The 14,233-nt window shown below is 40.2% G+C and overlaps 1 protein-coding gene across 2 annotated transcripts in view; it reads right to left on the bottom strand.

The window, feature by feature from the left end:
• LOC112249481 (homeobox protein cut-like 2) overlaps positions 1 to 623 on the bottom strand; it is a 146,065-nt gene extending 145,442 nt beyond the window's left edge. Inside the window, exon 1 of one of the 2 annotated variants that reach the window (XM_042320485.1) lies at positions 383 to 623. In XM_042320485.1, the coding sequence (XP_042176419.1) occupies positions 383 to 445 (63 nt within the window). In that variant the 5' untranslated portion in view covers positions 446 to 623. The remainder of the gene's footprint in view (positions 1 to 382) is intronic. The other variant, XM_042320486.1, reaches the window with a different exon arrangement.
• Between the last annotated feature and the right edge of the window lie 13,610 nt (positions 624 to 14,233).

Raw genomic sequence — 14,233 nt, 5'->3', positions numbered from 1 at the left:
ATAAAACATTAAGCTGGTGAAAAGTTACGTCCTTGGAGCAAGATTCATGAGGACATAAAAAGTTTCAATCCGTTCTGTCTACACCACTGATGGGCATTATAAAGATCGAATCGTATAAAAATAAGGTCTGTGTCCGTGGTGCTGATCCCAGTGGTGAACGCAGAGCGGAGGCTACAGAGCGCCTGTGCTACTCTATGGTCGTTCCATCGCTGATCAATGATTGAACTGAACAAAGGCAGAAAAGGATCAATTTCTAATAACTATCAATGCAACACCGCCGATTTCTTTCTCCATTCGTCCACAATAACATATTTCCCATCATTTTAAAGTATACAATGTTCTATGAACACATGCAAGCAAAAGGGTAAAGGATAACACTAACCTGAAGCCGCCGTAGATCAAATTTCTTCCAATATTGAAACATCGATCCCACATCGGCGGCCATCTTGGGGGATATTGAAGATATTTTTTTCAGCGGCTGCAATAAATATGTGGGCTGGATTTCCCTTGTTAAACAACGTTAACGATTACTCGTTCTACTTTAAAACAAAATGCAACGAACACAAGAAAGTCCACTGAACTAACGCAAATGTGTTTGTTAAAAAAAATAAGTGATGTCCTGGTGGACCGCGAGTGTTTTTGAAAAGAAAAATAGTATCAACGCATTTGTGCAGTCCCGGTTAACCGGACAAATTGCATTTGATTTTGGTTTGTCAAAGTTATCAATAATGACGTAAGGGGTTGATCAATCGCCTACCGTCTGGTAAAGGGAAGGAGAACAACAATGTCATCTATGCATATTGTGCTTATGGAAATCCGTCTACCATGGTATAAAACAGTTGCGTCCATATCTTCAGTCCTTAATAATAGTAGCCTAAATAGTGAAATACACAGAACACCTCTTTTTATGTTTACACCCCTCCCTCCATTAGTTTAGGCTACAAATAACAGTGAATGGATGAATAGACTATATATCCATTGCACTTTGGATTTCTGCTCATCTGAATAAACAGGCGCAGATCATTGGCAATGCTCTGCTCTGGTGAACGAATAAAAACTAGTTTAATTTGTGATCATGTTAATTCATTACCATTTCAAAATGTGAAATAGTAACACCACAAAAACCTTAGCGCACATGCACACGCACGCGCGCGCGCACACACACACACACACACACACACACACACATATACATACATACATACATACATACATACATACATACATACATACATACATACATACATACATACATACATACATACATACATACATACATTGACGCTACACACATATCACAACTGCTGCTACAATACTCTTATTTACTATTGCTAGTACTGCACAATTCAAATTCTTGCCCCAAAACCCCCCCTTCCCACTTAATGTTTTGTGAAAAGTGTTATGAAATGTAATATCATGTAATATTTTAAATTGAATATAACTGTCTTAATGTTGCTGGACCCCAGGAAGAGTAGCTGCTGCTTTGTGTAAATATTGTACTATAGATTGTTGCCTTCCTGTTTTATACTTGTGCTAAAATGTACTATTCTATTCTACTGAGCCTTTTACTTTATATTTGTCATTCTTATATTTTCTTATTTCTTATTGTTGTTGTATTGTCTAGAAGGGACCTGCATGTAAGCATTTAATTGGACAGTATATACCATGTGTATCCTGTACATATGACTTATAAAAACTTGAAACTAATTTGAAATAACTTCATAAACATTTCACTGTCTAAACTTTGCATAATGATTCCCACACATGCCTAGTTACTGATTATTGAGAAATTTCAAAGTTCAATTAAAAAAATATATGAAATGTATTTTAGAACTGAGTTCATATGTGAAAATGAATGAATCACTCTAGCAATTGGATCTAGCTTTGATATCTGAAATTGAACAGTGGCTGGTATATGGTGGGTTAACTGAGTCTCAGAAAAAGTGGGTGTGCGGGCATAGAAAAAATCTAGGTATTGTATATCTGGGATACAGACTGGTACTGGATGATATGAGACCTGTAAAAACAAAGGCATATGGGAGGTACTGAGTAGCCTACTTAAAATAATGCATATTATTGACAAATTGACACAAATCCTCTAGAGTCTACTCTGAGCAGTGCCCGTACGGGGTCAAATAACATGTTTATGAGGTCAATTACTAGATCTTAATTTTGATTAGATAATGAAAGATTATAGTGTGAAACAGTACGTATATGGTATCTGAGGAGTTACAAACGTGTGTATTTCTGTTTCATCACATCTGGAGGCTATACAAGGGAAAGGAAGGGGAAAGGGGATGCCTAAGTCAGTTGCACATCTGAATGCATTCATCCGAAACGTCTCTTCCACATTCACTCAACGCCTGTGAATCAGAGAAGGATTCATATGTAATGAATATCATATTGATATAGTGTTTTTCAGTGGTAGTTTACTTTTGAAGAGCACAGGTAGACAGACATGTACATCAAATACGAAGATGATATACTACGCAGGCATTCATGTCCATCACCACTACTCTGGAAAACATGCCTCTGTTTACATTAAGGGGTTTGTAAGAATTTGTTCTTAACTGACTTTCCTAGTTAAATAAAGGTTAAATAAATACAAATAAATGAATTTGTAAGACCAGTGAAGGCTGCAGACATATTCCATAATATACAATAAAGTTGTTTTCCATCATACTTGACTCTCTGTACACCATAGACGTGCATTCAAATTTTTGTAGTGGTGATGGTGGAGGTGGTTGTTTTACCAACTCTGCACTTTCAACAAATAATTTCCTTCCACTATTAAACGCATACCGAGCAAAGCTAAGCTTGAACAAGAACTGTTTTAGTGTTGTATGCGCCCCCTGGTGGCTGTACATGTTCTTAGGGTACAGTAGTGCACTGAATAATATTCTGACCTAACAAAGTAGGCCTAAGTAGGCCTATGTTACCATTAAACACATCCTTTGATTTAATTACCAAATAATTGATAAGAAAATACGTAATAAATGTACATACATGATAATCTGGAGCCATGTGAAATCACAAATATAGGAAAAAGTAATTAACTCAGGTCACTGTGAAATGAATCATAATGCTGTTTGTGTTTATTCCATCATGCATGACATCCCTTTAAAAACGTCTGTAAAGAGAAAATAATATGCATATATTGTTGTACTTTAGCAACTTAAAGTTTATTACTATCTGAACCATATGTAAGGGAGGAATTTCATATTCTCTTGCCAGACATAAATCACCTAGGGGGAATTATGAAGGAAGCTTATTAAAAGTTTCAGTATTATTGCGTTTTATTGGTTGCTCGAGGGTGGCAATGAGATGCAAGCCTCATATGAAAATAATAACATCTTAGTTAGCTGTGATTTATCTGGAAACTTAACATTCAAATTAGAGTTGATATGGAAGACAATTTCATGCCAGGGTTGTTGCCACAATAAACCCACCGGGCTGTGTGTTTTATGTAAATATATTTTTAGTCCAAGTTTGACTGAACAATTCGGCGCTTGCAGATTTCATTCTCAAGCATATCGATCAATCAACTGAGTGAGTAATCTCACATATTTGATCAACTTTTGAGCAGTGAATGAACAACCAATATTGACAGATGCAGTTTATTTCCACTTCTATCACATGTGTATCAAATGCAGTAGGTCAAGTAGAAAGAGATGGTTAAATTGAAGAAGAGCCAGCAAAACTTTAACATTCAGGTGTATTACAAAACGTGCAGTATCAGTGGCTCATTTTCAAAGAGCCAAGATAAATTTGGTTTGACACATAGAAAAAATGTGCTGCTAGCACTGCCTACTGGCCAACAGGGGTAAATCGTTTTCAAAGTCAAGGCACGGGCAACCTAGTATTGTGTTTTAAAGTTATCTCCATTGCCACCGTCCATTGTTATGACAAAGCCTTTACAGTGTAGTGAAGAAGGCGCAACATTGCCTCTTCAATCTCAGGAGGCTGAAGAAATTTGGCTTGTCGCCTAAAACCCTCACAAACTTTTACAGATGCACAATTGAGAGCATCCTGTTGGGCTGTATCACTGCCTGGTAAGGCAACTGCACCACCCACAACCGCAGGGCTCTCAACGCATCACCGGGGGCAAACTACTTGCCCTCTAGGACACCTACAGCACCCAATGTCACAGGAAGTCCAAAAAGATCATCAAGGACAACAACCACCCGAGCCACTGCCTGTTCACCCCGCGATCATCCAGAAGGCGAGGTCAGTACAGGCCCATCAAAGCTGGGGCCAAGAGTCTGAAAAACAGCTTCTATCTCAAGGCCATCAGACCATTAAATAGCCATCACTAGCACAGAGAGGCTGCTGCCTATATACACAGACTTGAAATCATTGGCCACTTTAATAAATGGAACACTAGTCACTTTAATAATTTCACTTTAATAATGTTTACATATCTTGCATTTCTCATCTCATATGTATATACTGTATTCTATACTATTCTACTGTATCTTAGTCTATGCCGCTCTGACATAGCGCGTCCATATATTTCTATATTTTTAATTCAATTCCTTACTTAGGTTTGTGTGTATTGGGTACAGTATATGTGGTGAAATTGTTAGATATTGCTGCACTGTCAGAACTAGAAGCACAAGCATTTCGCTACACCCGCAATAACATCTGCTAAACATGTGTATGTGACCAATAAAATTTGATTTGATTTGATTTCAGTGTAACATTTTCTGGTTATTGGTCTTGTAAATGTTAACAAATACCTACAAGCCTATAAGCCTCAGTCGAAAATCACTATGAGTAGAAAGGGCACATCATGCTCTGCTGCCTGCTTTAAAGATCTGCAGTTACTGAGGAGGATGGCTTGTCTTTCTGACATTGGGAAAACAGTAAGCCCCTTGGACTTAACCCTTCTAATATATCCTATTTCATCAGACATCCCAGAATTTGTGCAAAAGGGTGTGTGAAGAACACACTACCTTGTGAGGGAGTATTTTCACATTGTCTACTTTGAAATCCAAGCCACCCTGTTTGTATCACAATTTCTGTTCATCTCTCCTCTTTCTCCATCCATCCATCCATCTATCTCCCATGTAGAGTATGTGTGACTCAGTTACAAAGACTAAAATGCATGAAGAAGAATCAAATGTTCAAAATATATTAAATTAATTCAAATGCCCCCAAGAACACACCCCACCACTGTCTATTTGGGTGGAAAATGTTTTGACAAAACATTAATTTGGATACTGTATAATTAGAAAATCCTTCATGAACATTGGCACCATATACCTTTTTTCCTGTGCTATGTGAGAAAGTCACCAATATGACAAAAGTTCAGAAGTTTAAACCAAACAGAGCTGCTACCCAGAAACACCTCTCATCACAATAGTTATGGTCCATCAGGAAATGTAATGGGACAGCTGGTGGATGGAGCCCAGCAAGTGGAGCTGTCAGTCAAACCTCTAGCTTTCTACTCAAGCCATATCTGATTCTAGTGTCTCGGTAATGTGATGGAGTGTTGGGCTGTTACTCTAAATCGTAGTTAAAGCACTGACTATAGACCAAAAGGAAGGGGAATACTTAGTGCTCTTTACCTGTGTCATGGCCTATAGAAGGCATGGAGCTTTTATAGTGTATGGGTAGGGAAGGTTGGCAATGGGTGTGGTGGGGTATCAGTAGCCTATATATCTACCCCCTAGTGATCATCCTGTCACATTATAAACCGTCAAGGATCCCTCTTTGCCCTTTTCAAGCTACTATACAGACATGGTGAGTAGATGCTCACCCATTGACTGGATCTAATCCTAGGAAGCTTCAGAGAGCCATATGCATTTCACTGTGTGAAATAAGTGATCCCAAATAGCTTTTTAGTCAGGAATCATTTGGCTGGGGAATTCCTGTTCTCTTGTAGTTGTATCTCTCTGGGGACAGGATGCTGGCAGTTCTCATATTTTTTGTTATTTAATGTACAGAAAGATTGAGATTGAGATGACTTCTCTCTCAGGTTTATTGCTGCTTTTTTTGTTCATCGAGAATATGAAATTGTTATTTTTTGGGCCGACATAGAGCAGATCGTTGGTATCTAACTTTGAGAGAATGGGCAAATTGAAGTAGGAGTAAGTTGTGTAAACAAATTAGAATCTTTCGTTTGTGTTCTTTATCTACTTTGCTCTGGAAATTCAGGAAAGACCTGCTGTAAGAGTTAAGATGTCTTTGAATGTCCAAATTACTAGATTTAGCTAAATTTCTGTGAAGATCTGGGGGTGAGGACAACTGAGGACTGGAGCAAGAAGTAGAGATGGGAATAGAGATGGGACCAGTGACCTCAAACATCAGATAGCTTTCTGATAAGATGTAAGGCATATGTTTATTGATGAGCAACAATGAGGTGCAAACATTTTCCATGGGTCTACGATTGTGTTCATCCTCATCTCAACCCATTCTGGATCAAATAATCATCAACTCAACTCATCATCAATGCAACTCAACTCCACTCAGCGCAGACAATCTTTCACTAAATTGAGATGAGTACATACCTATTGGCACAATGACCTTCAGCTGTGAAGCACAACTGTTGGTGGGGCTAATCCACAGCATCTGTTAGACATCAGCTGTCGAGAGAGGCCTGCCAATCCTGGCACTGTAATGTCATCAGACTGCATTCCCATGCTCTGTTTTCACGATTCCATGGTAATCCCTGCCTTCATGAGATATCTCCAATCAAACGTGGCTCAGTGCACCACCCTGTCAAAGCCTAGGCCCCAGTACATAATCCCTCATATGATCCAGGGGCTCTGAGTACGGGAGGACCACTCCCTCACCATGCTAATTATAGACTCCCAGAGAGGAGAGGGCTATGGAAATAATTGAATTGCAAAATAAGAAGTATTTCAGGTCTTCATTATGAAATGTGCGCTATACCATCAATCATGTTTAGTGTGCAAGGTTATAGTAACCCCAGTCAGACATTTAGTTTGCTGGCATGATCTAAGTAGGTTATAGTAAACCCGGTCAGATATTTAGTTTGCTGCCATGATCTAAGTAGGTTATAGTAAACCCGGTCAGATATTTCGTTTTCTGGCATGATCTAAGTAGCTAATAGTAACCCCGGTCAGATATTTAGTTTGCTGGCATGATGTAAGTAGGATATAGTAAACCTAGTCAGATATTTAGTTTTCTGGCATGATCTAAGTAGGTCATAGTAAACCCGGTCAGATATTTAGTTTGCTGGCATGATGTAAGTAGGTTATAGTCACCCCGGTCAGATATTTAGTTTGCTGGCATGATCCCTTTTTTCTCCATTTCCGCCTGAATGACGTGTCCAAAGTAAACTGCCTGTAGCTTAGGCCCTGAAGCCAGGATATGCATATAATTGGTGCCATTGGAAAGAAAACACTTTGAAGTTTGTAGAAATGTTAAAATAATGTAAGAGAATATAACACAATAGATATGGTAGGAGAAAATCCAAAGAAAAACCAACCAGAATTGTTTTTTTGAGAGAGACCATCCTCTTAATAATGCAAGAGAAAGGCCATATTGTAAATTGGATGCAATTCCTATGGCTTCCACGGGGTGTCAGCAGTCTATGTTCAACGTTTCAGGCTTGTAACTCCAAAAACAAATAAGAAATAAAAGTTTTAGTAGAAGGACACAGTCTTGGAAATCCGTGTTTGCACACCATGAAGAAATTACGCACCTGCCAAAAGCGGTTTCCTATTGAACATACTTCTTTCCAAAAGAAATATTATAGTTTGATTACATTTTAGGGTATCTGAGAAGTAAATAGAAATGTATTTTGACTTGTTGAAACAAAGTATAGGGGTAGATTTCGGATTCCTTTCTCTGCAAGTTGAAGTCTAAACAGACTTTTGGGGATATAAAGAAGGATTTTATCTAACAAAACGACACTACATGTTATAGCTGGGACCCTTTGGATGATAAATCAGAGGATGATTTTCAAAAAGAATATTTAATCATTATATGTGAATGTATGAAACCTGTGCTGGTCGAAAAATATTTTTATGTGCGTCGCCATCCTCAAACCATCGCATGGCATGTTTTTGCTGTAATATCTACTGTAAATCGGACAGTGTAGTTTGATTAACAAGAATTTACGCTTTCAGCTGATATAAGACACTTATATGTACCAAAATGTTTAAAATCCATAATATTTATTTGAATTATGCACCCCCAGTTTCACTGGAAGTTGTCCAGTTTGCTGGCATGATCGAAGTAGGTTATAGTATCCTCGGTCAGATATTTTGTTTTCTGACATGATCTAATTTTGTGAAAAAGCCAATAATAAATTAATAATCTCAGGTGATCATGGTACCAATTGCTGTGTGTTTGTTAAATCCAGGCCCACAGAAAGCAAAGAAGAGAGCAGAGGGAGCCAACTCCAATGTGTTCTCTCCATGTTTGAACAGGCCCAGATCCACGAGTTCAAAGAAGTAAGTAAGACCAACTTGATAAATTGCTTCTCCAGAACTAGTTACATTTCTTTTCCATTGATTTTGCCAAGTAACACAACCATAGACACATGCAGTACACAGTAGTCTGTCCAGAACATTTAGAATGGGGTGGCCAAGGTGGGGCACAGACCCAGTTTAGGAGGGCTATAACATTTTTAACCTTAATTAATGCAAGGTGGATTTATTTTCTATATAAATATGATGGTTCAATGTATTAAATGCTTCAGATTAGGTTTGGTACATTTCCCTGTTCAAATGGTAGCTAAACTAACTTGAATGATTTATAATTTGTGTCTAGCCGTGTTTCATAATTTTCCTTAAATTCGCAAGTGGCTGAATATATTTCAACAGAGAAGGCATCTAAGCGAGGGAAACAGCGCCCCTCTGTCTTAGTATCTGTAGCCCAGACAGTATCAGGTACATGGGCTACACATACCAAGACAGAGGTGCGCTGTTTCGCTTGCTCTGATGCTTTCTCCGGTGAGATTGGTGAGTCTTGCTGTCAGGTGTTGGTCTTGGTCAAAATTATTAATTATATTCAGAGACGACCTATCAGATCTCAGATTCGGGGGGGTTGGACACCCTTGACACACCACTGGCAGTACATAGATAAATTCTCTTTTGAATCTGAATATATACTTACTTAACAGGAGTACGCAGGTATGTGATGTGAATACATGTACACCTACTCACCCTATCAACCCTCAACAGGCTTTCACTATCATGGATCAAAACAGGGATGGTTTAATACATTTGTACAAGATAAATTCATGAAATAAAGTGGGATATACAGGATATAAGTGGAAGTATTGAATGGAAGTATGTGAGAATGGTCAACCAATACAATGATGATATACCAACATAGATGGCATACAAAGGCTTCACTGTTCATATGACTGATTGAAACGGTGCTTATAGCCTGAGATAAATAGCTGGTTTATCTGGCTTCATGCTGGCAGCAGATCCTAGCTTTGGCCCATCTGTCAAATTGAAGCGATGCATTGGTCTGTCTGTCTGTCTGTCTGTCTGTCTGTCATCCTTTAGGTGCAGACCCAGAGGAGACCATCCTCAATGCCTTCAAAGTCTTTGATCCTGAGGGGAAGGAGACCTTGAAGAAGGACTTGTGAGTGTGCCTGTCTTACAATGCAGTCTTACATATTAGGTGTAGATGTAGGATCTTAAATTGAGCCAGTTTGCTGAAGCAATAAAATAATCCTGCAGCAACAGGAAATGTGAATTATTATTTTTGTTTATTACCCCGTTTTCTCCCCAATTTCGTGGTATCCAATTGTTTCAGTAGCTACTATCTTGTCTCATCGCTACAACTCCCGTTCCGTCTCGGGAGAGACGAAGGTTGAAAGTCTTGCGTCCTCCGATACACACCCCAACCAAGGCGCACTGCTTCTTAACACAGCACGCATCCAACCCGGAAGCCAGCTGCACCAATGTGTCAGAGGGAACACCGTGCACCTGGCAACTTTGGTTAGTGCGCGATGAGACAAGGATTTCCCTACCGGCCAACCCCTCCCTAACCCGGGCGACGCTAGGCCAACCTCCCGGTCGTGGACGGTTAAGACAGAGCCTGGGCGCGGACCCAGAGTCTCTAGTGGCACAGCTGGCGCTGCAGTACAGCGCCCTTAACCACTGCGTCACCTGGGAGGCCCTGGAAACGTGAATTATTATGTGGATAATAATTCATGGACATTTTTGCAGGGGTTGATAGATTTTTTTGTTAGGACAAAAGGAGTCTAAAGAGTCTAAAAGCCTTTTTAAACCTCAAATACATTAAACATATGCATATCCTGCTGCATTTCCTGAAAATTCTCAGCAACAAAAGAGTAATCAAATTAAGATCCTACATACAGTACATACTCTATGTAGACTTCTAATAACTACTACTACTCTTCTCTTTTTAAAAATGCCTTCCTCACCATCTTAAATACGCATGCCCCATTCAAGAAATTTAGAACCAGGAACCGATATAGCCCTTGGTTCTCTCCAGACCTGACTGCCCTTAACCAACACAAAAACATCCTATGATGTTCTGCATTAGCATCGAACAGCCCCCGTGATATGCAACTTTTCAGGGAAGTTAGAAACCAATATACACAGGCAGTTAGAAAAGCCAAGGCTAGCTTTTTCAAGTAGAAATTAGCTTCGTGCAACACAAACTCAAAAAGGTTCTGGGACACCGTAAAGTCCATGGAGAATAAGAACCTCCTTCCAGCTGCCCACTGCACTGAGGATAGGCAACTCTGTCACCACCGATAAATCCACTATAATTGAGAATTTCAATAAGTATTTTTCTACGGCTGGCCATGCTTTCCACCTGGCTACCCCTACCCCAGTCAACAGCACTGTACCCCCCACAGCAACTCGCCCAAGCCTTCCCCATTTCTCCTTCTCCCAAATCCAGTCAGCTGATGTTCTGAAAGAGCTGCAAAATCTGGACCCCTACAAATCAGCCGGGCTAGACAATCTGGACCCTCTCTTTCTAAAATTATATGCCGAAATTGTTGCAACCCCTATTACTAGCCTGTTCAACCTCTCTTTCGTGTCGTCTGAGATTCCGAAAGATTGGAAAGCAGCTGCGGTCATCCCCCTCTGCTACAGACCTATATCTATCCTACCCTGCCTTTCTAAGGTCTTCAAAAGCCAAGTCAACAAGCAGATTATACCGACCATTTCGAATCCCACCGCACTTTCTCTGCTATGCAATCTGGTTTCAGAGCTGGTCATGGGTGCACCTCAGCCACGCTCAAGGTCCTAAACGATATCTTAACCGCCATCGATAAGAAACAATACTGTGCAGCCGTATTCATTGACCTGGCCAAGGCTTTCGACTCTGTCAATCACCACATCCTCATCGGCAGACTCAATAGGCTTGGTTTCTCAAATGATTGCCTCGCCTGGTTCACCAACTACTTCTCTGATAGAGTTCAGTGTGTCAAATCGGAGGGCCTGTTGTCCGGGCCTCTGGCAGTCTCTATGGGGGTGCCACAGGGTTCAATTCTTGGGCCGACTCTCTTCTCTGTATACATCAATGATGTCGCTCTTGCTGCTGGTGAGTCTCTGATCCACCTCTACGCAGACGACACCGTTCTGTATAATTCTGGCCCTTCTTTGGACACTGTGTTAACAACCCTCCAGGCGAGCCTCAATGCCATACAACTCTCCTTCCGTGGCCTCCAACTGCTCTTAAATACAAGTAAAACCAAATGCATGCTCTTCAACCGATCGCTGCCTGCACCTGCCCGCCCGTCCAGCATCACTACTCTGGACGGTTCTGACTTAGAATATGTGGACAACTACAAATACCCATGTGTCTGGATATACTGTAAACTCTCCTTCCAGACTCACATCAAACATCTCCAATCCAAAGTTAAACCTAGAATTGGCTTCCTATTTCGCAACAAAGCATCCTTCACTCATGCTGCCAAACATACCCTTGTAAAACTGACCATCCTACCGGTCCTCGACTTTGGCGATGTCATTTACCAAATAGCCTCCAATACCCTACTCAATAAATTGGATGCAGTCTATCACAGTGCCATCCGTTTTGTCACCAAAGCCCCATATACTACCCACCACTGCGACCTGTACACTCTTGTTGGCTGGCCCTCGCTTCATACTCGTCGCCAAATCCACTGGCTCCAGGTCATCTACAAGACCCTGCTAGGTAAAGTCCCCCCTTACCTCAGCTCGCTGGTCACCATAGCAGCACCCACCTGTAGCACTCGCTCCAGCAGGTATATCTCTGGTCACCCCCAAAACCAATTCTTCCTTTGGTCGCCTCTCCTTCCAGTTCTGTGCTTCCAATGACTGGAACGCACTACAAAAATCTCTGAAACTGGAAACACTTATCTCCCTCACTAGCTTTAAGCACCAGCAGTCAGAGCAGCTCACATATTACTGCACCTGTACATAGCCCATCTATAATTTAGCCCAAAAAATGACCTCTTCCCCTACCGTATTTATTTATTTTGCTCCTTTGCACCCCATTATTTCTATTTATACTTCGCACATTCTTCCACTGCAAATCTACCATTCCAGTGTTTTACTTGCTGTATTGTATTTACTTGGCCACCATGGCCTTTTGCCTTTACCTCCCTTATCTCACCTCATTTGCTCACATCGTATATAGACTTATCTTTCTACTGTATTATTGACTATATGTTTGTTTTACTCCATGTGTAACTCTGTGTTGTTGTATGTGTCGAACTGCTTTGCTTTATCTTGGCCAGGGCACAATTGTAAATGAGAACTTGTTCTCAACTTGCCTACCTGGTTAAATTAAATAAAGGTGAAAAAATATATATATAATAATAATAAAATAACAGTGTAACAGTGTCTTAGTCTATGCCGCTCTGACATTGCTTGTTCAAATATTATATTCTTAATTCCATTCCTTTCTTTAGATTTGTGTGTATTGCTGTGAAATTGTTAGATATTACTTGTTAGATATTACTGCACTGTTGGAGCTAGAAATACACTAACATCTGCTAAACATGTGTTTGTGGCCAATACAATTCGATTTGAGATGTTAACAACCCAGGCAGATGGGTTCTCCCGTGAAAAGTTTAGAACCATCATCACTGATATTTTTTTTTTTTACATACTAAGCAAAACCACTTTCATAATATTCTCAAACAGGCTTTGTGATCTATTCCTTCAGATGGAGCAGATGTTCACCACTGTCACGCCCTGGCCATAGAGAGGTTTTTATTCTATATTTTGGTTAGGCCAGGGTGTGACTAGGGTGGGCATTCTATGTTAATTTTCTATGTTTTTGATTTCTGTGTTGTTTTGCCGGGTGTGGTTCTCAATCAGAGGCAGCTGTCTATCGTTGTCTCTGATTGAGAACCATACTTAGGTAGCCTTTTCCCACCTGTGTGGTGTGGGTAGTTATTGTCTGTTTTTTTTGTGTGTTTGCACCTGACGGAGCTGTTTCGGTTGTGCTTTTGTTGCTTGTTTGATAGTGTTCAGTTTTACCATTAAAATTAAGAACACTTACCACGCTGCACCTTGGTCCTCACCTTCTTCCACCAACGGCCGTTACAACCGCCTTCCCTCCAGATGTGGCTGGACACCTGGACTACAAGAATCTGATCTACATCATCACACATGGGGAAGAGAAGGGCCAGGAATAAATCCACCTCTTGCTAACTGTCCTTGCATCTCTTCTGTTACACGTCGCCCCGCTGCGCATCAAATCTATCTGGAAATGTTTGAGATGTGCATGATCATCTTGTAAATAAAGGATTTTAAGGTTAATCGCATATAATCAATTTTCATACAGGATATAGATCCAACTGTAACTAAGTATGATCTATCAGATGAATTGAACTGTACCAGCCCCAGCTGGTGCTTCTACACCTGCATTGCTTGCTGTTTGGGGTTTTAGGCTGGGTTTCTGTACAGCACTTTGAGATATCAGCTGATGTACGAAGGGCTATATAAATAAATTTGATTTTTTTAGAGAGTCTAGGTTCACAACAGTGTGGATTTGTAATCTTGTTCAGAAATTCCACAAATGTTTTGTCCTGTGAACAAGGATGTGCACTTGAAAACCTTAGATTTATCAATACAAATATTGCAACAAAAAACACGAATGGTCAAATTACAATTAATGAGGTGTCTGAAATTGTTATTGTTACCAGACGCCTGCTCCTCTCTCATAAATCTAAGCTTGGCTATTAGTAAAATAATCAATTCTTCTGGGGAAGAGGAAAATCACAGTAATTAAATTGTCATTGACAATCAAGTTCTACGGAGGCTGAAATATT

The sequence above is a fragment of the Oncorhynchus tshawytscha genome, linkage group LG04 (assembly GCF_018296145.1).
Source record: "Oncorhynchus tshawytscha isolate Ot180627B linkage group LG04, Otsh_v2.0, whole genome shotgun sequence".
NCBI lineage: Eukaryota > Metazoa > Chordata > Actinopteri > Salmoniformes > Salmonidae > Oncorhynchus > Oncorhynchus tshawytscha.
This window is presented reverse-complemented; position numbering and strand designations above follow the sequence as displayed.